At 42.0% G+C, this 24094-nt stretch overlaps 1 protein-coding gene across 2 annotated transcripts in view; it reads right to left on the reverse strand.

Moving 5' to 3' along the window:
- mlec (malectin) overlaps positions 1-20748 on the reverse strand; it is a 61158-nt gene extending 40410 nt beyond the window's left edge. The window contains exon 1 of one of the 2 annotated variants that reach the window (XM_072247604.1): positions 20325-20748. In XM_072247604.1, the coding sequence (XP_072103705.1) occupies positions 20325-20595 (271 nt within the window). In that variant the 5' untranslated portion in view covers positions 20596-20748. The remainder of the gene's footprint in view (positions 1-20324) is intronic. The other variant, XM_072247605.1, reaches the window with a different exon arrangement.
- Positions 20749-24094: the final 3346 nt, after the last annotated feature.

The raw sequence follows: 24094 nt of genomic DNA on the forward strand, positions 1-24094 counted from the left end.
GGCAAAAGGGCAGATGGAACTTAATGCAGTAAGTGTGAAACATTGCACTTTGGAAGGACCAACCAAGGTAGATCTTAGACAGTGAGTGGTAGGGCACTGAGCAGTGTGGAGAACAAAGGTATGGACCTGGGAATACAGGTCCATAATTTATTGAAAGTGGTGGCACTGGTAGATAGGGTTGCCAAGAAAGCCTATGGCACTCTGGCCTTCATCGACAAATGTACTGAGTAGAGGAGTTGGGAGGTTATGTTGAAGTTATATAAAACTTTGGTGAGGCCTAAGTTGGAGTACTGTGTGCAGTTTTGGTCACCTACCTATAGTAAAGATGTAAAGAAGATTAAAAGAGTACGAAGAAAATTTACAAGGATGTTGCCGAGACTGAAGGACTCAAGCTATAAGGGAAGATTGGAATAGGTTATTACAGGGGTTCCTAACCTGGGGTCCATGGACCCCTTGGTTAATGGTAAGGGTCCATAGCATAAGAAAACATTGGGAACCCCCAGGTTAGAACTTTATTCCATACAATGTAGAAGACTGAGGGCAGATTTGATAGAGGTATACAAAATTATGAGAGGCAGGGGAAACTTCTTCACTCAGAGAATAGTGGGTGCGTGGAATGAGCTGTCAACGCAAGTGGTGGATGTGATTTTGATTTCAATGTTTAAGAGAAGTTGGACAGGTACATGATGGGAAGGATATGGAGGGCTATGGTCCGGGTGCAGGTTGATGGGACGAAATAGTTTAAGTAGTTGGGCACAGACTGGATTGGCTGAAGGGATGGGTTCTGAGCTGAAGTTTTCTAGGACTCTATGATACGATGTGACCCAAAAGAAATTGGTAACTAAATTGAATTTTATTAAAGAAAAACGTAAAATATGGTCACAAGCTGCAGCAGCTCTGTATGTTGAAACTTAAATTGATCTTTCTTTTTCAGAAAACTATTGTTCCAAAACAACTGTAACTAGCATGCATTTCTTTTTTCATATCACTAAATCAGAAACTGGATATGTTTTCATGCCCAGGACTTTTCATATTTTTGTTCACAACATAATACAAGCTGTAAAATGTCAACTAATTGTATGTAGTGGGCCAAGTACAAGTAAACAAAGGATACAGAGACTGACTTCGCACAATAATAGCAGCATAGTACCCTTCATGACTTGGGTTCAAATTTAGTTCTAATGATGAAAAATAAACCTGCTCTAATGAAAAATGAAAACTGGTTTGTCTTGACCAAACTCCTACAGAGATATGTCTCTATAAATTACTAACAAAGCTCTTTTATAGATGGCCATTACATGGTAAATGGTCAGACAGCCTCATTTGTTACCTATTGAGATTGTAGTTAAATAGGGCAAATGATCTGGAGGCGCCATTTTATAATCCTGTAGTATGATGCCAAATTGTACAACTTGAAATTCCAAAATGATCTATCATCTAACATATAGATTCTTAAAACCTCCAAGAGCATCACAACCTTGGTGTGGTTTTGGGGCTTGTGTGCCACAATGACCCAGAGAGCTATGTTGGCTGGAGTCATGGATTTATGCTTTGGCTTTGGCCACTGTTAGGGTCACCCATGCCAAACAAGTCAAAGAGTAGAGGCCTGACTAAGAGTGGTCCACTGATCCTCAAGGTTTGGGGTTTCAGCCTAGGGCTAACAACCCTGACTGCTAAAACAAAATTGTTATGAAAACGACAACGAGGAATCTTGAGTGCAACAGTAGGAAGGGTCTCCACTCGGAACTTGCATGACTGACAGTTGTGAAAACCGAGAGGATGCTACTGGCCCCGGGCGAATGTCAGGCAGGCTTTAGGTCAGGGGTCCTCCGCGGACTGGTTTAATATTGACAATGTTCTTGTGGACCGGCTGACTGGGGGGGGGGGGGGGGGGGGGGCGATGTTCAAGTAGGGTTAAACTCACCTGAACATGTCTTTTACAGTTAGGGTTGCCAACTTTCTCACTCCCAAATAAGGGACAAAAGTAGCAGTCAAATCCCGTGACACTTTACCCCAGGAAAGACCACCATGACCATGAAGCCTTGCGCAGGCACCTGTGTGTGCATGCATGACATGCGCATGCGAGTACGTGCCGATTTTCCCCCCTAAAAAATCGGTTTTGCCTTCATCTTCCCGACTATACTGTACATACATTATTTCTACTTTATATAGGCTGTGTATTTATCATATCATTCTTGCTTTTACTATATGTTAGTATTATTTTCGGTTTTATGTGTTATTTGATATGATTTGGTAGGTTTTTTTTGGGTCTGGGAACGCTCAAAAATTTTTCCCATATAAATTAATGGTAATTGTTTCTTCGCTTCACGCCATTTCGGCACGAAAGGTTTCATAGGAATGCTCTATCTTCACGGGGGAAATACAGGACAAGCCAATTTAGCCCAATATACGGGGTGTCCCGGCAAATACGGGACAATTGGCAACCCTATGTTCAAGTTCAACAGTGCGTGACAGGGAATGAGGAAAAGGTGCAGCTGACTCATATCGTTTCCTCGCGGCCTGGTAGCACATGCTTTGCAGCCCGGTGGTTGGGGACCGCTGCTTTAGATGATCTGAGCAATGGGACCAACATGCATGAAACACCGCAACCTAAAGCGTTCACCATCATTTTGGGAGATTTCAACAAGGCCAGTCTGAAAAAAATCACTAAGCAATTACCATCAACAGATCACTTGCAATACGAGAGGAAACAACACACTGGATCATTGTTACACCACCATCAAAAATGCCTACCATGCTATTCCACACCCTCACTTCGGGAAGTCTGATCACCTAGCTGTACTTCTACTCCTTGAGTATAGGCAGAGACTAAAGACCACAGCACCTGCAGTGAGGACCAAGAAGGTTTGGACAAGGGAAGCACAGGAGCACCTACAGGACTGCTTTGAATCGGTGGACTGGACTGTATTCAGGGATTCATCTTTGAATCTGAATGAGTATGCTGCAGTTGTAACCGACTTCATTAAAACCTGTGTGGATGAGTGTGTGCCTGTGTTCATACAGATTCGTTATTCAGTCGGAGAAAACACTCAGAGGCCACGTTTTCGCTTGATCAATTCTTTATTTAATTTGATCCGAGGAGAGGTAACCACCATACGCATCTGCAGCGTCTGGCAATCAACTCTGCCTGGCACGAGTACAAGGTTACATTTATATCCAAAAGAAATGGTTTCAGTTAGCACCTGTTTCTCCTGTCCACGCTTATGACGGTTTTGTGGTTAGCAATTTCATCATGGTCACAACAGCTTCACATGCAGAGGTACAGGTCAGTAAGCACTTCTATTCTTAGAGATGAGCATGCAGTTGCAACAAAACTGTGCCCGGTTCTGTTGTCTAGTTCCCGCCCCTGCTATATTTTCGAGGTCACATACACCGTTTAACCCTTCTTATCCCGTTCTCTAACCCCCTTTTCACATACACACCTACAAAGGCTTACTGTACATTTCCAAACCAAAACTCCTGGATGAACCAGGAGGTACATCTTCTGCTAAAGGCTAGATCTGTGGCATTTAAGTCTGGCAACCCAGACCTGTACCAGAAAACCAGGTATGATTTGTGGAGGACTATTTCAAGGGCGAAGGGACAATTTTGAACGAGGTTGGAGGCAACTCTGGCAGGGACGGCAAGACATTACTTCCTACAAAGCAAAATCCAATAGTTTTGAATGGCAACACACATCAAAGTTGCTGGTGAACGCAGCAGGCCAGGCAGCATCTCTAGGAAGAGGTACAGTCGATGTTTTGGGCCGAGACCCTTCGTCAGGACTAACTGAAGGAGGAGCTAGTAAGAGATTTGAAACTTTTGCCAATCACCTGTCCAGCTCTTGGCTCCATCCCTCCCCCTCCTGTCTTCACCTATCATTTTGGATCTCCCCCTCCCTCTCCCACTTTCAAATCTCTTACTAGCTCTTCCTTCAGTTAGTCCTGACGAAGGGTCTCGGCCCGAAACATCGACTGTACCTCTTCCTAGAGATGCTGCCTGGCCTGCTGCGTTCACCAGCAACTTTGATGTGTGTTGCTTGAATTTCCAGCATCTGCAGAATTCCTCGTGTTTGAGTTTTGAATGGCAGGGATGATTCACTACCAGGTGAACTCAACGTCTTCTATGCATGCTTTGAAACGGAGAACACAACTACAGCTGTGAAGATCCCTGCTGCACCGGATGACCCTGTGATCTCTGTCTCAGAGGCCGATGTTAGACTGTCTTTAAAGACAGTGAACCCTCGCAAGGCAGAAGGTCCTCGTGGAGTACCTGGTAAGGCTCTGAAAACCTGTGCCAACCAACTAGCGGGAGTATACAAGGACGTTTTCAACCTCTCACTGATATGGGTGGAAATTCCCACTTGCTTCAAAAAGACAACAATTATACCAGTGCCAAAGAATAATGCGGGCTGCCTTAATGACTATCACCCGGTAGCACTCACATCGACAGTGATGAAATGCTTTGAGAGGTTGGTTATGACTAGACCGAACTCCTGCCTCAGCAAGGACCTGGACCCATTGCAATTTGCCTATCGTCATGATAGGTCAACAGCAGATGCAATCTCCATGGCTCTTCACACAGCTTTAGACCATTCTAGACAACACAAACACCTATGTTGGGATGCTGTTAATTGACTATAGCTCAGCATTTAATACCATCATTCCCCCAATCCTGAGTGAGAAGTTGCAGAACCTGGGCCTCTGTACCTCTCTCTGTAACTGGATCCTCAACTTCCTTACCGGCAGACCACAGTCTGTGCGGATTTGTGATAACACATCCTCTTCGCTGACGATCAACACTGGCTCACCTCAGGGGTGTGTGCTTAGCCGACTGCTCTACTCTCTGTATACACATGACTGTGTGGCTAGGCATAGCTCAAATACCATTTGCAAATTTGCTGACGATACCACCATTGTTGGTAGAATCTCAGGTGGTGACGAGAGGGTGCACAGGAGTGAGACATGCCAACTAGTGGAATGGTGCCGCAGCAACAACCTGGCACTCAACGTCAGTAAGACGAAAGAGCTGATTGTGGACTTCAGGAAGAGTAAGATGAAGGAACACATACCAATCCTCATAGAGGGATCAGAAGTGGAGAGAGTGAGCAGCTTCAAGTTCCTGGGTGTCAAGATCTCTGAGGACCTAACCTGGTCCCAACATATTGATGTAGTCATAAAGAAGGCTATACTTTATCAGGAGTTTAAAGCGATTTGGCATGTCAACAAATACACTCAAAAACTTCTATAGTTGTACCGAACAGAGCATCCTGACAGGCTGCATCACTGTCTGGTATGGAGGGGCTACTGCACAGGACCCAAAGAAGCTGCAGAAGGTTGTAAATCTAGTTAGTTCCATCTTAGGCACTAGCCTACAATGTACCCAGGACATCTTCAGGGAGCGGTGTCTTAGAAAGGCAGCGTCCATTATTAAAAACCTCCAGCACCCAGGGCATGCCTTTTCTCACTGTTACCATCAGGTAGGAGATACAGAAGCCTGAAGGCACACACTCAGCGATTCAGGAACAGCTTCTTCCCCTCTGCCATCCAATTCCTAAATGGACTTTGAAGCTTTGAACACTACCTCACTTTTTTTAAAAATATACAGTATTTCTGTTTTTGCACATTTTTAAATAATCTATTCAATATACATAATTGATTTACTTGTTTATTATGTTTTATTTTATTTATTTTTTTCTCTCTCTCTCTGCTGGATTATGTATTACATTGAACTGCTGCTGCTAAGTTAACAAATTTCACGTCACATAACGGTGACAATAAACCTGATTTTGATTCTGACATGATGAAGGAAGCAGTGAACACTAGAGATGGAGGATCTTCAGTGCTGCCCTAAACTCCAGTGATGTAATAGGCAGTGAAGAAGATTCTTAAAATTACTTAAATGCCAGAGTACTGCCAGAGCACTCATCACAAAGATTAATAGCTATTTAACAAGATACTCTCAAAAAGTGATCATTCAATATATGCTATTATGTGAGTGGCTCCAACCAATAGAATAATCAATTTAGATTTTATCAAGGGCATTTCTACCAGAAGCCTGCCAATAGTGCACTGACAGTTCAGTTTTCACAATGCTATTCCAGATTGCTGTCATTGTCAAAAAAAAATCTTTATTAGAGGCAAGTATTTTGGGCAATAACAAAGTAACTTCCTGAAAAGGATGATAATTTATTTTCAAAGAAGAGTAACATGAACATCAAGTTTCAGATTAAACAGACACAAGTGTGGCCAGAATATCATTACAATAGCCCACATTAAGTTGGTAAGAAAACTAAAGGTTAAAAAAAGTGATCAGTTCATGCCAAGAATATATTTTACAGACATACCATGAATCAACCATTAACATCATAAACAAAGGATTCAGTTGCTGTAGAAATTACACATCTGCAAACATAAGTATAAAACTGGGTGATTAAAACTTCCAAAGGCCAACTGTACAAGACTTCCAGAACAAACTCTCAGAAATGCTGTAACCTGGATGTGTTAATGCATAAATCTTGAAATGTGGTCGGATTATGTTGAAGGGGCCTAACTTTAAGATGCTGGGAGGAAAGTATACGGGGAGATGTTAGAGGTAGCTTCTTTTTTTAAACAGAGAGAGAGGCAAGTGAATGGAAGGCACTGCCAGGGTGGTGGCAGAGAAAGAGACATTAGGGGCATTTAAGCATCTTTTAGATAGGCACATAGATGAAAGAAAACTGGAGAGCTATGTGGGAGGTAAGGGCTACGCTATCTTGAAATAGGTTAAATGGCTGGCACAACATGCTCCTGTGCCCTACTGTTCTATTTCCTAAATATCAGAAATAAGACATATGCAACTCTCACTTAAGGATAGAATTCAAAAGTGTGAAAGTTAAAATCAAATTTTCAAAACCATAAGTTTGGCCGCAATTAGAGTACTGCATCCAAACATAGTCCACTCTTCGGAAGGATGTGAATTGTGGGTGCAGAGCTTGGAATGGAGAAACTGGGGTTGTTCTCTTTGAGGCGAGGAAAGAGATTTCCTGTCGAATTTATGCAGAACCACTAGAGAAACTCTTACCACAAAGTTCAAAGATCAGGGCTCACAAACGTAAAAATATGGGTTAAACTTAAGTGGAGGTGGGGACAAACGTCTTTTTTGTAGATAGTGGTATGCTTTGCAAATTGTTACCTCTAAGGATGTTGGGCTCAAATTAAATCCAGACCATCAAGATACACAACAGTCGCACAGTATTTACAAGCTGTTGAAGAAAAACTGGGAAACACCAACCTAATAATATTGAATGAAGTGCCCTGCAAAGGTATCTGCCATGACAACTTTTTGATATCACAATCACTCTAGCAATTTCTTCGATTTACATTAATTACAGAAAGTTGAGTCAAGCTACATAAAATGCACAATTAAAATTAACATTTGTTTTCTTTCCCCCCCGTTCCTCTAAGCACACCTGTGACAGCTAATGATATAGAAAATCTGATAATATATCCCATTAATATCCAACCAATAGAAACCGACGATATGGATCCAACTCACAGCAGAGTCTCACCATTAAATAATTTTATATCAAAGTGTTAAGTCTAGCAGATATATTTACAATAAATAAAACTTATTTTCTTTTCCTGATCAGCCAAAGATTTTATTTCTCCACACTGACAAAATTTTGCAGAAACTACATTTTACCCACCTTACCATATCTCATTACAAAACAGCCCTGAAGGGCAAACCAACAGGAATGTTTGAAGATATGTAAATATATGTATATTCATCAGACTAGCAAGCACGAAGAAAATGTTTGTGAACCCTTTGCAATTACCTGGTTTTCTGCATTAGTTACTCATAAAATATGGTCTGATCTTCATCTAAATCACAATAACAAAGACAATCTATCTACACTAATTACACACAATTGTACTTTTTTCCATCAATACTGAGTACACTATTTAAACAATCAGTCTAGGTTCAAAAAAAGTATGTGAACCTTTCTAAAAAAGCTATTTGGATTCAGGTGTTTCAATCAATAAGATGATATTGGAGATTTGGGTTGTAGAGGTGCCCTGCCCTATAAAAAAGGTACACCAAGGCAGGTTACTGACAGAGTCTGTTCTTCTCAAGGAAGATCTGTTTATGTGCAGCATGTCTCAATCAAAACAACGTTCAGAGGACCTTAGAAGAAGAATTGTAGAGATACACGAAGAAGGAAAAGGCTACAAAAGCATCTGAGTTTTCATCAGTCCACAGTAAGAGAAATTGTCTACAAATGGAGGAAATTCAATACTGTTGCTACTCTCCCTAGGAGTGGGCATTCTGCAAAGATCACCCCAAGGGCACAATGTGCAATGCTAAAGGAGGTGAAAAAGAACCCAAGGGTAACAGAAAAAGACCCACAGAAATCTCTGGAACTTGCTAAAGTCTCTGTTCATGTGCCCATTATAAGAAAAACACTGAACAAGAATGGTGTTCATGGAAGGACACCAAAGAGGAAATCACTTCCCTCCAAAAAAATACATTACTGCAAGTTTGCAAAAGACCAACTGGATGTTCCACAACACTTCTGGGACAATGCTCTGTGGGCGGATGAGGCAAAAGTTGAACTTTTTGCACAACACTATGTTTGGAGGAAAAAGGGAACTGCACACAACACAAAAGTCTCATCCCAACTGTGAAGCATGGTGAAAGGAGCATCATGGTTTGGGGCTGCTTTGCTATGTCAGGGCCTGGACAGCTTGCAATCATTGAGGGAACAATGAATTCAAAATTGCATCAAGACATTTTACAGGAGAATGTCAGGGTAGCGGTCCATCAACAGATGCTTAATAGAAGCTGGATGATGCAACAGAAGTATTATCCGAAAGACAAGAGTAAATCAACAACAGAATAGTTTAAAAAGAAGAAAATTTGTGTTTTGGAATGGCTAAGTCAGAGTCCAGATCTTAACCCAATCGATGCTGTGGCATGACCTGAAGAGGGCTGTTCATGCATAGTATTCCAGAAATACTGCTGAACTGAAGCAGTTCTATATGAAGAAATGGTCTCAAACTCCTCCTCAGCATTGTGCAAGTCTGATCAGCAGCTACAGGAAATGTTTGGCAGAAGTTATTGCTGCTAAGGGAGGTTCCACCAGTTATTAAATACATGGGTTTACATATTTTTTCCAAAAGATATGAAAAGTACAACCGTTTATGTGTTATTAGTTTAGGCAGCTTGCACTTGTCTAATTATTGTGACTTAGATGAAGATCACACCAAATTTTAAGAGTAATTAACGCAGAAAACCAGGTAATTGCAAAGGATTCACTAACTTTTTATTGCATCTGTATGTAGCAGAATCGCTAGTTCCATGCAGTATTTACAAACAGAAACCTATAAACACTATCAAATTAAATTAATAACTTAAAAGTAATCAAATTAATTGTTTCTAATAAAAATAACCTAATGCATAAATTGCATAAGACTTTAATTAACTATAACTCTGCCATGAACGGTCCCAAGCCTGGCTACGAAAGGAGAGGGGTTGGACATGGGGCTAGCAATCTCATCCTGTAAAAACCCAGAGTTACAGAAATGCCAACAGAAGCTGCAAAGACCTCATCCTTGGAGAGTGAAGAGAAGATGGGCTACACCTGGGCACAACTTGAAAGACAGGCCCAGGGCAGAGGACTCTGGTAAACTGCTGTTCATGGCCAATAACCCTCTTGGGGTGGGGGGGGAGGGGTGACTGGGCTTAACTCTTAAACACATAAACCAAACAGATAGAGCTATCAATACAGCTGGTATATGCAACACTAGGCTGGAGCTTGTGGAGAACAGAATGATCACAAGCATCCAAATCTGCTCTAAGTTCCACACCCTAACATCCCCTTACCTCAAACTCCCCCACCCCAGCTATTTCAATCTCAACCTGAACTGTGCCCTCCCTCATCTCCACATTCTCTTAAGTGTGCTTGCTATTCCCACTGTCACAATTCAGGGTGTGTGTATTTACTCAAATTCACCTTTCCAACCCTCATTTCCTCTAATTCTGTCCTGGAAAAACAGCTGATTTTTGTCAACCACAGATCTGATGCAGCAAATGATTGTCTCTGCACATAATCCCCTTGCCCTCTAAAAATTCAAAGTAAATTTATAATCAAAGTGCATATTCAGTAAATCACCATATACACTGAGATTTTTTTTTGCAGTCATTCACAGTAAATACAAAGAAACACAATAGAAGCAAATGAAAAACTGCACAAAAAGATGGACAACCAATGTGCAAAAGACCACAAATTGCGCAAATACAAAAAAATCAAAATAATAATAATAAATAAATATTGAGAAATTGAGTTGTAGTGTCCTGGAAAGTGAGTGCACCAATTGTGAAATCAGTTCAGTGCTGTGGTGAGTGAATTTATCCACTCTGTTTCAGGAGCCTGATGGCTGAGGGGTAATAACTGTTCCTGAATCTGGTGGTGTGGGGCCTAAGGCCCCTGTACCTCCTTCCCAATGGCAGCAGGGAGAAGAGAGCATGGCCTAGATGGTGGGGTCCTTGGTGATGGATGCTTCTTTCCTGCAACAGCACTCCATGTAGATGTGTTCAATGGTGGAGAGGGCTTTACCTGTGATGGACTGGACTGTATCCATTACTTTTCGTGGCTTCTTTGTTCAAAAGTATTGGTGTTTCTGTACCAGAACATGATACAATTGGTCAGTATACTCTCCACCATTTATCTATAGACGTTTGTCCAAGTTTTAGGTGACATGCTGAATCTTTGTAAACTTCTAAAGAAAAAGGCATTCCTCTCTCTCATTTTGAAATGTTACCCTGGCATAGACCTCCTCCCTTCTCTCAGGATTACAAACTAGAAGAAATGGAGTATAAAGGCTTACGCAAGATCAGTTTGGACCACAAACCACAACCAAGTCCGGCTCAATTTTGCAAAATAATTTACATTTCTGGGATAATTCTGAAACATACTGAATCCTGACTAACCTCTGTCGTGAGTTCTTAGATTTAATAGTCAGAAAGGCTGAAGACAACACAATCAGCTACCTTTGAAGTTTCCTAGTCCAAGGATGTAATTAATTCCAAGATTCGCACAACACAAGCCTTAAACTCATTCAGTTCCCTCACATCTCAGTCATATAGCATGGCAAACAGGTCCTTCATTTCACATTGCCCTTACCAACCACCAAGTACCTACCATTTTCAGCAATCAGCCCATAGCCTTCTACGCCATGACACTTCAAGTGCTCATCTAAACGTTTCTTAAATGTTGTGTGCATCTCTCTCCACTAGCCCTGTATTTCAGGTTTCAACCACCGTATGGTTAAATTTTTTTTTTCAAATTCCCTAGCTCTCATTTTAAACCAGGTCATGGGCACATCTGCTAAGGAGAGAAAAAAAATCATTATTTATCTTATCTTTGCTCTGAGGTAATCAGAGTTATGAAATCTAGCCCCCTCAACCTTCTCCACTTCAAACAAAAACCCAGTTTGTCCAGTGTCTCCTGACAGTCAAAATGCTCCATCCCAGGCAACGTGCAGGTCATCACACCCTACATATCTGTGGGCAATCAGAACTGCATTTAGATTCCCAGCTGTAGCCTAACGTTTTGTATAGTTTTACCATGATCTCCCTGTTCTTGAAGTCTACGGCTCAGCTAAAGATAGGTATCCTATGCACCTTTGTAATCTGTCTGCTTTATTTTCCCGCTTGAAATGCATCACCCCACCCATTTTATTAGCTCTTACATCATTCTGTAGCCAAAGTCTACCCAGCTGAGGTGAGACTGCGGCGGTTTGCACTACCTGTAATGTGAATGAGGCAAGCCTAAAGTGGTAAGTTCAGATGGGGAGTTAAGTGATGGTATGGAATGGAATTTGGCAAGAAATAAAAGAGAAATGAATCAGGGCATGGGAGTGGGGGAAATGGGTTCAGATGAGGAGGGTCACCCTGTGAAGGCCATTAGGACTGGAGTGGAAGATGATGTCAACTTCAAAGTAATGATTACTTCCACATCTAATTCTGATAAATATAGTCATAGTCATATTTTATTGATCCCGAGGGAAACTGGGTTTCGTTACAGTTGCACCAACCAAGAATAGAGTACAGATATAGCAATATAAAACCATAAATAATTAAATAATAATATGTAAATTATGCCAGGAGATAAGTCCAGGACCAGCCTACTGGCTCAGGGTGTCTGACCCTCCAAGGGAGGAGTTGTAAAGTTTGATGGCCACAGGCAGGAATGACTTCCTATGATGCTCAGTGTTGCATCTTGGTGGAATGAGTCTCTGACTGAATGTACTCCTGTGCCCAACCAGTACATTATGTAGTGGATGGGAGACATTGTCCAAGATGGCATGCAAATTGGACAGCATCCTCTTCTCAGACACCACCGTCAGAGAGTCCAGTTCTGTCCCCACAACATCACTGGCCTTACGAATGAGTTTGTTGATTCTGTTGGTGTCTGCTACCCTCAGCCCCAGCACACAACAGCAAACAGGATAGCACTGGCCACCACAGACTTGTAGAACATCCTCAGCATCGTCCGACAGATGTCAAAGGACCTCAGTCTTCATCTGGTTAGATTGACGAAGTATATTCAGAAAGATTTTGGTAAAGTCAACAATATGTCTTAACAGAGGTAGGGCGTTGATTTAAGACAATAAGAGAAAATACTGTTAATGAAGACTTAATGGGAGTAAAAGAGGGAATGAGCTGGTAGTGGAGGGTGATTGTACACTACCGATCAACTTACTTCATTGGAATGCAAGAAGTCTGTTAGCTAATGGACAGGGATTTAATGAGCATGTCTTAGGTTTTAATCCCTCTGCCCATCAAGTATTATCTGTATACAAGAAACTTGGTTGTAATCACAGTTATCGTTCAAGATTCTGGGTTATGAGGTTGAGACATGATAGATATACAGCTGTGGGAAGAGGCTGTGCCACCTTTGTGAAGGAGGATTTATTATACAGAATTCAGCATTTTCCAGAGAATACAGAATGCATAATTATTGAATTATTACATCCACAGGGTAGGAACAAAATTGTTAAGTTTTATAATCCAGGTCAGGAGCTGTCTGTGGAAGGGTTGTAAACAATGGTGGAAACTTATTCTGGTAAAGTTATTTTTTGTGGTGACTTTAATGCATGTATTAGCTTGTGGGGCAGTAAGACAACAGGTGCTAATAGGACATCAGTAGAAGAGTTTCTGAAAGAATAAGATTTAGTATGTTTGAATGATAGAAGAGAGACAAGGGTGGATATTGCCAAAAGAATGGGTTCTTGTCTGGATTTGATTCTGATTGCTGCTCCACTTGCTGGGCTTAATAGATGTGATGTAATGACTGCTTGTATAGGAGGGTCATCATTTCCCAGTCTTGTGTATTGTAGGGGCCAAGGCTCACTGTTAGAATTTGAGATCTAGCACTAAATGGTGTTTAAGAGGACAAACTTGGGGGGAGAAACTTCTGTAGAGTGTGATAAATCATTTAACCAATTGTCTCTAAGTGGTTCCATAGAAAAAAGACATCCAGAGAATAATTTCTGTTTTGTGTGGAGCAGCCCATCAAGCCACTCCTTTGGTGTCTAGGAGAGATGGTAAGAAATGTATTCCTTGGTGGACACAGAAATGTACAGAGGCCATCAGATACCGGAGACGGGCATTTCGTGATTTTAAACGTAGGTTAACGCAAGATTTGCTGCATTTTCAGAAGAGCAATAGCAAGGAGTTATTAGGAATGCTACAAGGGCAGCTTCGAGGGGATTTTGCTCATTGATTGAGAGGGAGAATGTGAAAGAAAATGAATGGTGTCAGAGGTTATAACCGGATTCCAGTATTAGTGCAGAATGAAAATTTGGCTGCAACAAAGAAAGGCAGAATGTCTGGGAAACACGTATGTAAAGATATATAGACGAGAAACTTAGGGGATGAGTATATTAAGCAACGACAGTGTACTTTGACTGACAATGGGAAGATCTGTAAGAAACAAGAAATGTTTGAGAGTGCCATGGAAGATGACTTTACGTTGGCTGGATTGAAATTTGCTGTTAATAGCGCAACTGCTGCAGCCCCAGGACAGGATATGGTAAGTTATCATACGCTCCAGCATCTACCTGAGGCAGCCCTAAAGAAGTTGCTTGAGTTTTATAATAATGGTCTGGAAGCAAGGAATGTTTCCAGGAGATTGGAAGTGGGCCGTGGTTCTGCCTATTGTTAAACCTGGAAAGGATCTGACGCTGCCAAGTAGCGACAGGTCTATTGCTCTCACTTTTTCACTGTGTAACATAATGGAGGAAATGATAGTAATTAGGCTGATGTTTGTTTTGGAGAAGAGGGAATTACTTAGTCACTACCAATGTGGGTTTCATAAAGTGAGATCTACAAATGATGCCCTTGTACTACTGAGAAATGATATTTGGAAAGCTTTTACAGTGAAAGAATCAGTAGTTGCAGTGTTTTTGGACATCAACAAAGCTTATGATTTGCTATGGAGGGAGAGGCTTTTGATTAAACTCAGTAAGCTTGGTATTGGTGGTAGATCTTACAACTGGATATTGGATTTTTTGCTTGGCAGGTCACTTAGAGTGAGGGGGGGTGAAGAAGTGTCAATAGAGTTTGTGGTGGATAATGGGACCTCCCATTATAGCAAAACAGGCACTTATTAAGTCTGAGGTAGATATTAAGGTTAATATGGAAAAGAATGAAATCAAATCTTGTATTAGGTTGGCTTGGATTGGGAAATGGCAGAAATTTTGGGATAGGAGACGGTAAGGAAGGTGGTATTACAATTCGTTCCATCAGTCCAGGGGAGGCACCTTTTGGGAAGGAATAGGAAAGAGGATGTGTGATTGTCGAGACCGCAGTTTGGATATACAGGTTTGCACTCCACTTTGGCACTTGTATGGGAATGAGTGGTGTGATTTTTGTAAGGTCCTAGAGAGGGTTTAACATGTGATCATGGTGTGCCACAGATATTCGTTGGATTGTGGGAAGGTGTTTACGCAACTATTGGGTAGATCTGCCTGCCAAGTTTGCAGGATATTCCGGCACCTGAGGCAGGGATGGTTAAGTCCTGTAGGGCCCTGGTGAACTTTTTAATTAAAACCGGTTTGGGAGGTAAGATCTGATCCCTGTCATGGCTCTCTTCATACTCCCATTGCAGAATCAACAGCACCACCAATGTTCATGTCATGTGCAAACATACTAATCTTATCTCCTATATTCACATTAGGTTGTTACAGAATATAGCAAAGATACACAATATATTCCTCCAGTGTGCCTTGAACACAGACTTCCAATAACAAGAACAACCCGCTGATCATTATTCCTGCCTCGTATAACAAAGCCAATTTCATACCCCATTCCTCTATTCTCCTCTCAAACTCTCTGCAAATATATAATCTTGGTCATTGCTGTTTTTTTTTTCCATCACCTACTGCAACCAATTTACTGGCCAGGTAAGTGTGCACATGGCCATTCCAGCCAGGTTTCCATCTTACTTCTGAAAATATTCAATAAAGAACGAGTTTTAGGTGACATAGAAACATAGGCATTAATCCCACCACAGTTGCAGCCTCTGATACTATCTCCAATTTCAGCAACTGCAATATTTTGCTTCTATACATGTGATATTGTTAATTGTTCTCTTTCCTCGTGTAATGTTCAGTCCGTTCCCTCAGATCTGTGATCATTGGCATCGAAAAGATTATAGTGTTCTGTGTTGTTCTGCCAAGCATTGTGGGCATGGTAGATCAGCGCTGGAATGTGTAGTGACACTTACAGTCTTGCCCCCAACACATCTCTAGGTTGGTGGCTGTTAAAGCAACAAGACATTTCACGGTATGTTTCAATGTACATGTGGTAAGTAAATCTGAACGTAAATCTAAATCACATTCCTTCCATTGATGCAAACTCATCAAACTAGGAGGGTCTACACTTATCTGGTCACATTCTCCTATATTCAACTGTAGGCAAATAAACACAATGAATTCTCTTCCTTCCCCTACATTGTTACTTCTGCTATACCCTCCAAATAATATTCCTCATCCCCTCTTAGATGTTCTCAAATATTCATTATTCAGCACATCATCACAAAAATAAACATAGCATCAGTTTCACATCAATAAATCTGTACCCATTGAGAAATATCAGCCTGCTTTTAAGCAATGCCTTAATTTTACAATTCACGTCTTTGATTTCAAATTCTTCCAAATCCATCCCTTTAGAATCAATGCTGCTGCTCTGGTAGAGGTCTTTTCACCATTTCGAAATGAATTGTTCCAGTGTCAATTACATTTTCTTCAACTGCCTAATCACCAAACTCTGGAATTATTTAATGAAACCTCCCCCATCTCCACGCTGTCATCCTAAGTTACTCCTTTGACTAAGTTTGAATCATCTGACCATTATTACCTCTTTATATGACTAAGTGCCAAGGAGCATCTTAAAACAGCTTGCTAGATTTGACCTTGAAGTATGATTTATTTGTCACATGTATGTCAAAACACAAGGTGAAAGGCGTCATTTGCGTCAAATCAAATCAGTGAGATTTGCGCTGCTATAGCATGCCCACAACTCACTAACCCTAACCATACATTTGTAATATTCGGGGAAATCACGGCACCCACAGGAAATCCACATGGTCACAGGGAGAACATACAGGCCGTGGCAGGAAAAGAACCCCGATCTTACAGGTGGTGCTGCAGAGCATTGAGCTAACTGCCATGCTACCCTGCTACCCACATTCAGAGCTAGGGTCCTGATGTGTGCAGCTGGAGGCAGGGTCCAGTATGTGATCCAGATGTGTGAAATTGATAAGCTGAAACTTACTTAGAAGTTGTTATATCATTATATAAATATATTTTTTTAAACCATCTTTCTTGCACTCTAGGACAATAAATCATAATTAGCAAGGATTAGGAGGAAATTGCTAGACAATCCACATCTCTTAGGTTAGATTTCTTCACAGAAATATTTTCACGTGTCACTGACAACAATAGTTGGGAGAAGCAAGATGCTGGGATTTAGTTGGGATCGACGTGATTTAAACTGGGCTGGGATCAATGTCCCAGCAAACTAAACAGGAAAGGAAGTTGACAGGGTTTTAAAAGCAAAGGCAGGGAAAGTTTAACTGAGCCAAAGAAAAAAGGCTGGGCTATACAGCATACAATGGTGATTTAGATAAGATCAAACAATCTAGCTGCCTTGGAAAAACTGAGTCAATTAACCACATTAGCAAAAGACCACATATAGGGAAAGACAGGGAAAATGGTTTACAATGTTGTCAAAAAATAGTTTTTAAAGGAAGATAAAACTCAAAAGATAGTCAAGAAATTGGATAAGAGAGAAAAATAACAATGATAAAATTGGGAGGACAAAACATATTCCTAGCCTCTATTGCCCTGGAGAGGGTACAACAAAGTTTTTTTTGGAATTAATTTACAGAGAGAGTTGTTCTACAGGGAAAGACTCAAGGAGAATGGGATTTTATTTCATGGGACTCAAAACAATGGCAATTAAGGGGTCAAACTCACGATAGGGAAACAGCGCTAGTTAGAGTTTGGGTGAGGGAAATGCATGCATAGTTAATTGCAAGAATCAAAACTTTAACTCTGTGGATATTCAACTAACAATTGCATTCAAGATAACAATAAGACTGCCTTAGTGCACAGCATCAAAGGATTGAGGAGATGGAGAAAATGTGGTTATACCTGCTAATGACTAGTAGAACTTCAAGAGGCGATATGGCCTAGTTCTACTTTACAGATCATGTAAATTCTCAAGTTCTCTATGTGGAAGTGGTGTGATTCTTCATACAAGAAAATAATAATCCCACCAACAATAGTAATCCACATTTTCAATAATAGTTATGAGTGTAATCAGTCATAGCAAAATACCAGACAAGGAAGCAAGATAGCCACCAATGCTCATCCAAGGAATGTCACGCCCCACAGAACGCAAGAGAGTGACACACCTCTGAAACTCAGTCTTATGGAAATATTCAACATTTAAGATAAATGAGTTGCAATTGTTAGTTTTCCATTTACACTATTAACATGCAAATATATTAAAGCTTAAAGCATTTGTGTACTCCATTTTCCACACAGACCATTTTGAGTTCTGAGGGTGATGTTATAGTTATGGGAGACCTTAATTTCCCAAATATTGAGTGGGAGAACCCAGTGACTAATGGAGTGCAGGAAAGTGAATTCATTGTGTTATTGAATGATTGTTTTTTGATCCAGTATGTTAATACTCCAAGCAGAGGGGAGGTCTGTCTAGATATTCTGTAACAATCAGGATAGAATTTTGAGTATGAAAGTTGTTGAGCCTTTAAGAACAAATCTTGAAGTTCTTTGGCAGAGTGTACCAGTAAAAACCAAAGCCATTAAATTGAATTTCAGAAAGGCAAAGTTTCTGCAGATGCGGCAAAGACTTCAGAAGATAAGCTGGAATGAACTGCTTGACGCTGAGTCAGTTGAGGAACAATGGGGTCGATTTAAAGAGGTAATACACACATTGCAGGATATGTTCATATCCAAGGTCAGGAGAAGCAATAAAACCAATAGATCAACCATATGGATGAATAAAGATATACATAAAAGTTATTGAAGAAAAGGCAGCTATATAAGGAATATACAAAAAATAGTAAAGATATTAACGATAGGGCATATGAAAATATAAGAGCTATAGTCAAGAAGGAAATTCAGGTTGCCGAAACGCAGCTTAAGAAAGATATTGCTGATAAAGCTAAGAATGATCCCAAGAGAACATTCAGAAATAAAAGAAAAGTCAAGGAGGGAGTTAAGTTTATTAAGAATAATAATGAAGTGTTAAATTATGCAGAGAAGGACATAGCAGATACTCTTAACTCATACTTTGCTAAAGTATTCACCTACAAATATGTTAGCAACATGCCAGTAAGTGTAGAGGAAATTAAGGTTGTTTTAAGTGATTTAGAGATATTAGAAAGTGAGGTCCTGCTTCAGCTGAAAAGGCTGAAAGTTAATAAATCTCCAGAGCCAGACAACATATATCCGAGGGTACTTAAAAAGGTCTGTGATTATATACACAAACCCCCAACATGTATTTTTCAAAAGTCAGTAAAGACTGGTGAAAGCCCCAAGGACTGGAAATGGGCTAACATTGTCCCTGCATATAAGAACGGTGACCGCACTGACCCTGGTAACTATAGACCAGTAAGCTTAATGTGTATCGTAGATAAGATAATGGAAACATTAATAAAAAAGGAGATTGAGAAGCAGCTGATAAGAACAGGCACATTAGCAGAAAGCCAGCATGGATTCAGAAAGGGGACTTGTACGCTGAAGCTTCATGAACAGTCAATTCTGCACCTATTCGCACACCTTACCCTGAATCCCTACCTCCTGTAATTTGATTATTAACCTCTCATGGAGTACCTTGTCAGAAGTCTTCTGAATATCCAAGTAAATGATATCAACCGCTTTACTGTTATCATAAAATGTTGTTGCCTCTTCATAGAACTCCAGCATATTAGTAAAACATAATTTCTCCTTTCTGAACCAATGCTGGCTGCAGGGTAAGGTGTGCCAATGGGTACAGAATTGGCTCAAACAGAAAACGAGTTATGGCGAGAGGATCATTTTCACACCTGTTAAAAGTGGGGTTCTGCAGGGATGAGTTTTGCGGCCTCAGCTGTTTTTAATTTAATGATTTGGATAAGCACATAACAAATAAACTAGTAAAGTTTGCAGATGACATAAAAGTAGGGAGACGGGCAGGGAGACATTCAGGCAATTATTTCAACACGCTCTGTGAATAGGAATTTGGCAAGCTTTGTTGGGCCGAACGGCCTGTTCTTGTCAAAAAAACTTTCTAATGTTCTAATTTTAGTATCAGTAGTTGTACTACAGATGCAGCCCAATATTTTTCTAGCTCGTGTATAACAGTGCCTCCACGTAGTAGTTTTGGAGAGAAGACAAACTTACTTTTTGGGGCACTTGACTGGAGTGGACAATGGGCAAGAGTACATAAATTAATATGACAAGAGTTTCTCCGATCAATGAGCAAAAAGGTTACTGAACCTCCCATCTGTGCAAACGTTTTCCCTCTCCTCGGAACCATCAACTTTCACTTTTGAAATATACACGCGAGTACTTTGGGGAAACTTTATTGTCCCTGTCTTTTTTTTCCTCAGATTGGCAAGCTCTCCTCCGACACAATCGGCGGTGTGCCGGCATAGATGATTAAACACTTCGGTACGATAAGAGACACGCTTCCTCCGCTCCTCTCCCCCGTCCCTTCGCGCATGACACTCCGCCCAGGGCCCGATCCCGATCGCGGTGGCTTACCCCTGCCGATTTTGCCTTCGAGCGGGTCTCTTTTGAAGTGGATGCCGTGCACGTCGGTGTGAGCCTCCCCTCCAGCGTTGATGGCCCACACCACCTTATCATCCAGGGCGCTCACACCGAGGCAGCAGCGCGCTGTCACCAAGGCCGCCGTTAGCAACCAGAGGCAGTGCGGGCTGCGACTGCATGGCTTCCCTCTCCGCATTTCACGATCGCTGCCTTCGGGAACAGATTCGGGGCCCAAACCGAAATACCGCTGCACAGCCTCCACCATTCAAGAATAGCACTGGCCTTCAGTCTAAAGCCCCTTTTTTTTAAGGAGAGGGGGAAAAATCACTGCAAAACCCGCAAGGCCCCAGGAAAAAAAATCAATTCTTTTTGCAGGCTGAGGGAAAAGCTCAACCGAACCTGATGGAGGCGCATAGCCCGGCCGCTTGACTGAATGACGGTCCAGTTGCCGAATCAAACACGGAGGCTGGCCACCAGCGGCGCAGGGACTGGCCAATCAGCGCGTCGGGGGCGGGACCGCAGCGAGTCAAGTTAGTTTGCGCGGGGCCACTGGCCTGATCGGTTGGCAAGTTATAACCGAATGCGGAAGTGGGGTCACTAGTTAAATTGGTGCGGGGGGGGAGGAGGGTTTGACCTTGTTTTGGCTTCTACTTGAACTGTTTTCGCTAAGGATTTCCCGTTTACAATCATATTTAATGTATTTAAGGGGATTTCTCCCTATGGATATTCATCGGATGTTGTATTGTCTGCCTAATTTTCTAAAATCTGGCATCCAGTTTCCCCCTCCGCCTGAAATGAGTCGATCGTGAGCAACCAATCAGAGAAATCCAACGCACACTGATCGCGGTGCAAGATGGGAGTGGGAGCGAATGAATGAAAGAAAGTAAGTCAGCGCGCAGCGACTTGTGTGAGTGTCGGTGCGGAGTTATTGCCACGACTGTTTGAAAGGCGACAACCTGTAGCTGCGCATCACAAACACGAGAGATTGTGCAGATGCTGGAAACCCAAAGTAACACACGTTTACACGAAATACTGGAGGAACTCAGTACGTCGGGTATGGAGAGGAATACATCTCGGTTGGTTGGCTAATTGGTCATTGTAAGTTGTCCCGTGATCAGGCTAGAATTACATTGTTGGGCGGCGTGGTTCGAAGGGCCTATTCCGCGCTGTATCTCAATAATTAAATAAAATGAAGGGTCTCCAAGTTCCTCCGGCATTATGTGTGTTAATCAGTAGCTAGTAGACAGCGGAAATAAACGTGGAGAATACCGAGGATACGCAGTAGATCAGGCAGCACCCATTGACGGAGAAGTTAGTCATCCTGAAGTTTACTTCCATTTGCACAAGTCAAAGTACATTTATTATAAAAGTACGTATTCTGTATACAATCTAGATATTCATCTATGTGCAGCCACACATACTTTATAGTCGCCAAACAATTGGCACTAGAACGTACAATCATCACAGCGATATTTGATTCTGCGCTTCACACTCCCAATATTAAAAATAGTTAAACTTAGTAAATATTAAAAATTTAAATCATAAATAGAAAAATGGGAAGTAAGTTGGTGCAAAAAAACCGAGAGGAAGGTCCGGATATTTGGAGGGTACGGCCCAGATCTGGGTCAGCATCCATTCAGCAGTCTTATCACAGTTGGAAAGAAGCTGCACACAGTTAGAAACCCAATAGCACCTATCTTTAAAAGGGTCGTCAAACACCCAAAGTGCCGGGGGTGGGGCGGAGACAAAGCCTGTAAATAATAAAAATAAACAAATATCATTCAGAACCGAAGTTCACGAAAGGGTGTCCACAGTCACGTAGCCAGTCGTCACTACAGCCAATCCAGGGGACCGTTAGTTCAGTGCAGCGACGAGAAAACCTCGCAGAGTGGCGAGCTACACTCCAGCTCGTCCCTAGCCTCTTAACTCAACACCCCGACCTTTTCATTCTGGCCCCAGCGCTTAAATTGGCCAAAGAACGCTACAACCATCCTGCACCTTTGAGACCGCAAAAGTGCTATGTCGTACAGGCGGTTCAAAAGCTCAGCTCCGAAAGGAACGTTACAAGCTACTGATTGCAGTGGTCGTTTCCGAGGAAACGTGAGATTAATAAATTAATTTCTAGTTGTGCTTGCTTCCAACCAATCGTCGCTGTGCTTCACCAATGCCATCTTTCACCCGGAGGCTGGTCTGACGTGATGACGTTTTACGTAAGGAGTTTTAGCGCGTTTTTGTGTGCCGATAGATACTTCATTGATTCCAAGGGAAATTACGGTGTCACAGTAGCATTACGAGTGCACCGATTAGAAAAGTAGTAAGAATAAAAATAAGTTACCTCAAACAGGCTGACGACGGGCGGGGGGGGGGGGGGTCATCACTTACCTGGCTATAGGTTGACTCATTATAGAGCCTAATGGCTGAGGGTAAGGATGATCTTATTTAGCACTCTTTGGAATAGCGTAGTTGTCTTAGACTATTACTAAGTGTGCTCCTGTGTTCAGCCAAGGTGGCATGCTGAGGGTGAGAAACACTGTCCAGAATTGCCAGGATTTTCTGTATGGTCCTTTGTTCTACCACAGCCTCCAGTGTGTCCAGTTAGACACCTGTAACAGAGCCAGGCTTTCTAATCTGTTTATTGAGCCTGTTGGCATCATCTGTGTTGATGCCAATGCCCCAGCACACCACTGCATACAAGATTGTACTGACAACAGCAGACTAGTAGAACATGCGAAGGGGAGGTCTGCGTACTCCAAAGGACCCCAGTCTCCTCAGGAAGTAGAGATGACTCTGGCCCTTATACACAGCTTCTGTGTTGGTGCCCCACTCAAGTGCATCCCAGGTACTTGTGGATCCTCACCACATTCCACATCCTCACCATTAATAGTAACAGGGAGCAGTGCAGGTGTAGTCTTCCTAAAGTCCGTCACCATCTCCTTTGTCTTACTGATGTCGAGCTGCAGCTGATTCAGCTTGCACCATTTGATTAAGTCCTTCACCAGGGCGCTGTGTTCATCCTCCCTTTATATACCCAATTATTGCTGAGTCATCAGAGAATTTCTGCAGGTGACATGGCTCTGTGTTTTGTCTGAGGTATACAGGGTAAACAGGAAGAGAGCCAATACTGTCCCCTGTGGGACTCCAGTGCTGCTCATAGCCATGTCTGACACACAGCTCTGAAGCTGCACAAACTGTGGCCTGCCAGTAAGGTAGTCCATTATCCAGGATACAATGGAAGTGCAAACTGCATTGAATGAAGCTTTTCCCCGAGCAATAAGGGCTGTATGGTATCGAAGGCATTTGAGAATTCAAAAAACATGATCTCCCAGTGCTACCCTGCTTATCCAAATGGGAGTAGGCTCTGTCCAGCAGGTAGATGATAGCATTGTCGACTCCAATGTGCTCCTGGAAGGTAAACTGCAGAGGATTAAGGGCTGATCTGACCAGGGGTCAGTGGTGAGCCAGGACCAGCCTCCCTAGGGTCTTCATGGTGTATGAGGTCAGGGCCACTGGACAGTAGTCATTCAAGACTTTTGGTGGCCTTTCTTGCATACTGGGACCACAAATGATGTTTCCACACAGTCGGAACCCTTTCCAGGTTGAAACTCAGATTGAAAATGCACTGGAGAACTGCACACATCTGCTCAGCATACTCCTTCGGGACCAGAGGGTTCACACCATCTGGTCTCAATGCTTTGCTGAGTTTCCCCAGAGTCCTCACCTGCTCAGTAGTGAAGGTCAGTCCATGATGACTTGGGAGTTGGAAG

The sequence above is a fragment of the Mobula birostris genome, chromosome 31 (genome assembly GCF_030028105.1).
Source record: "Mobula birostris isolate sMobBir1 chromosome 31, sMobBir1.hap1, whole genome shotgun sequence".
Taxonomy (NCBI): Eukaryota; Metazoa; Chordata; class Chondrichthyes; order Myliobatiformes; family Myliobatidae; genus Mobula; species Mobula birostris.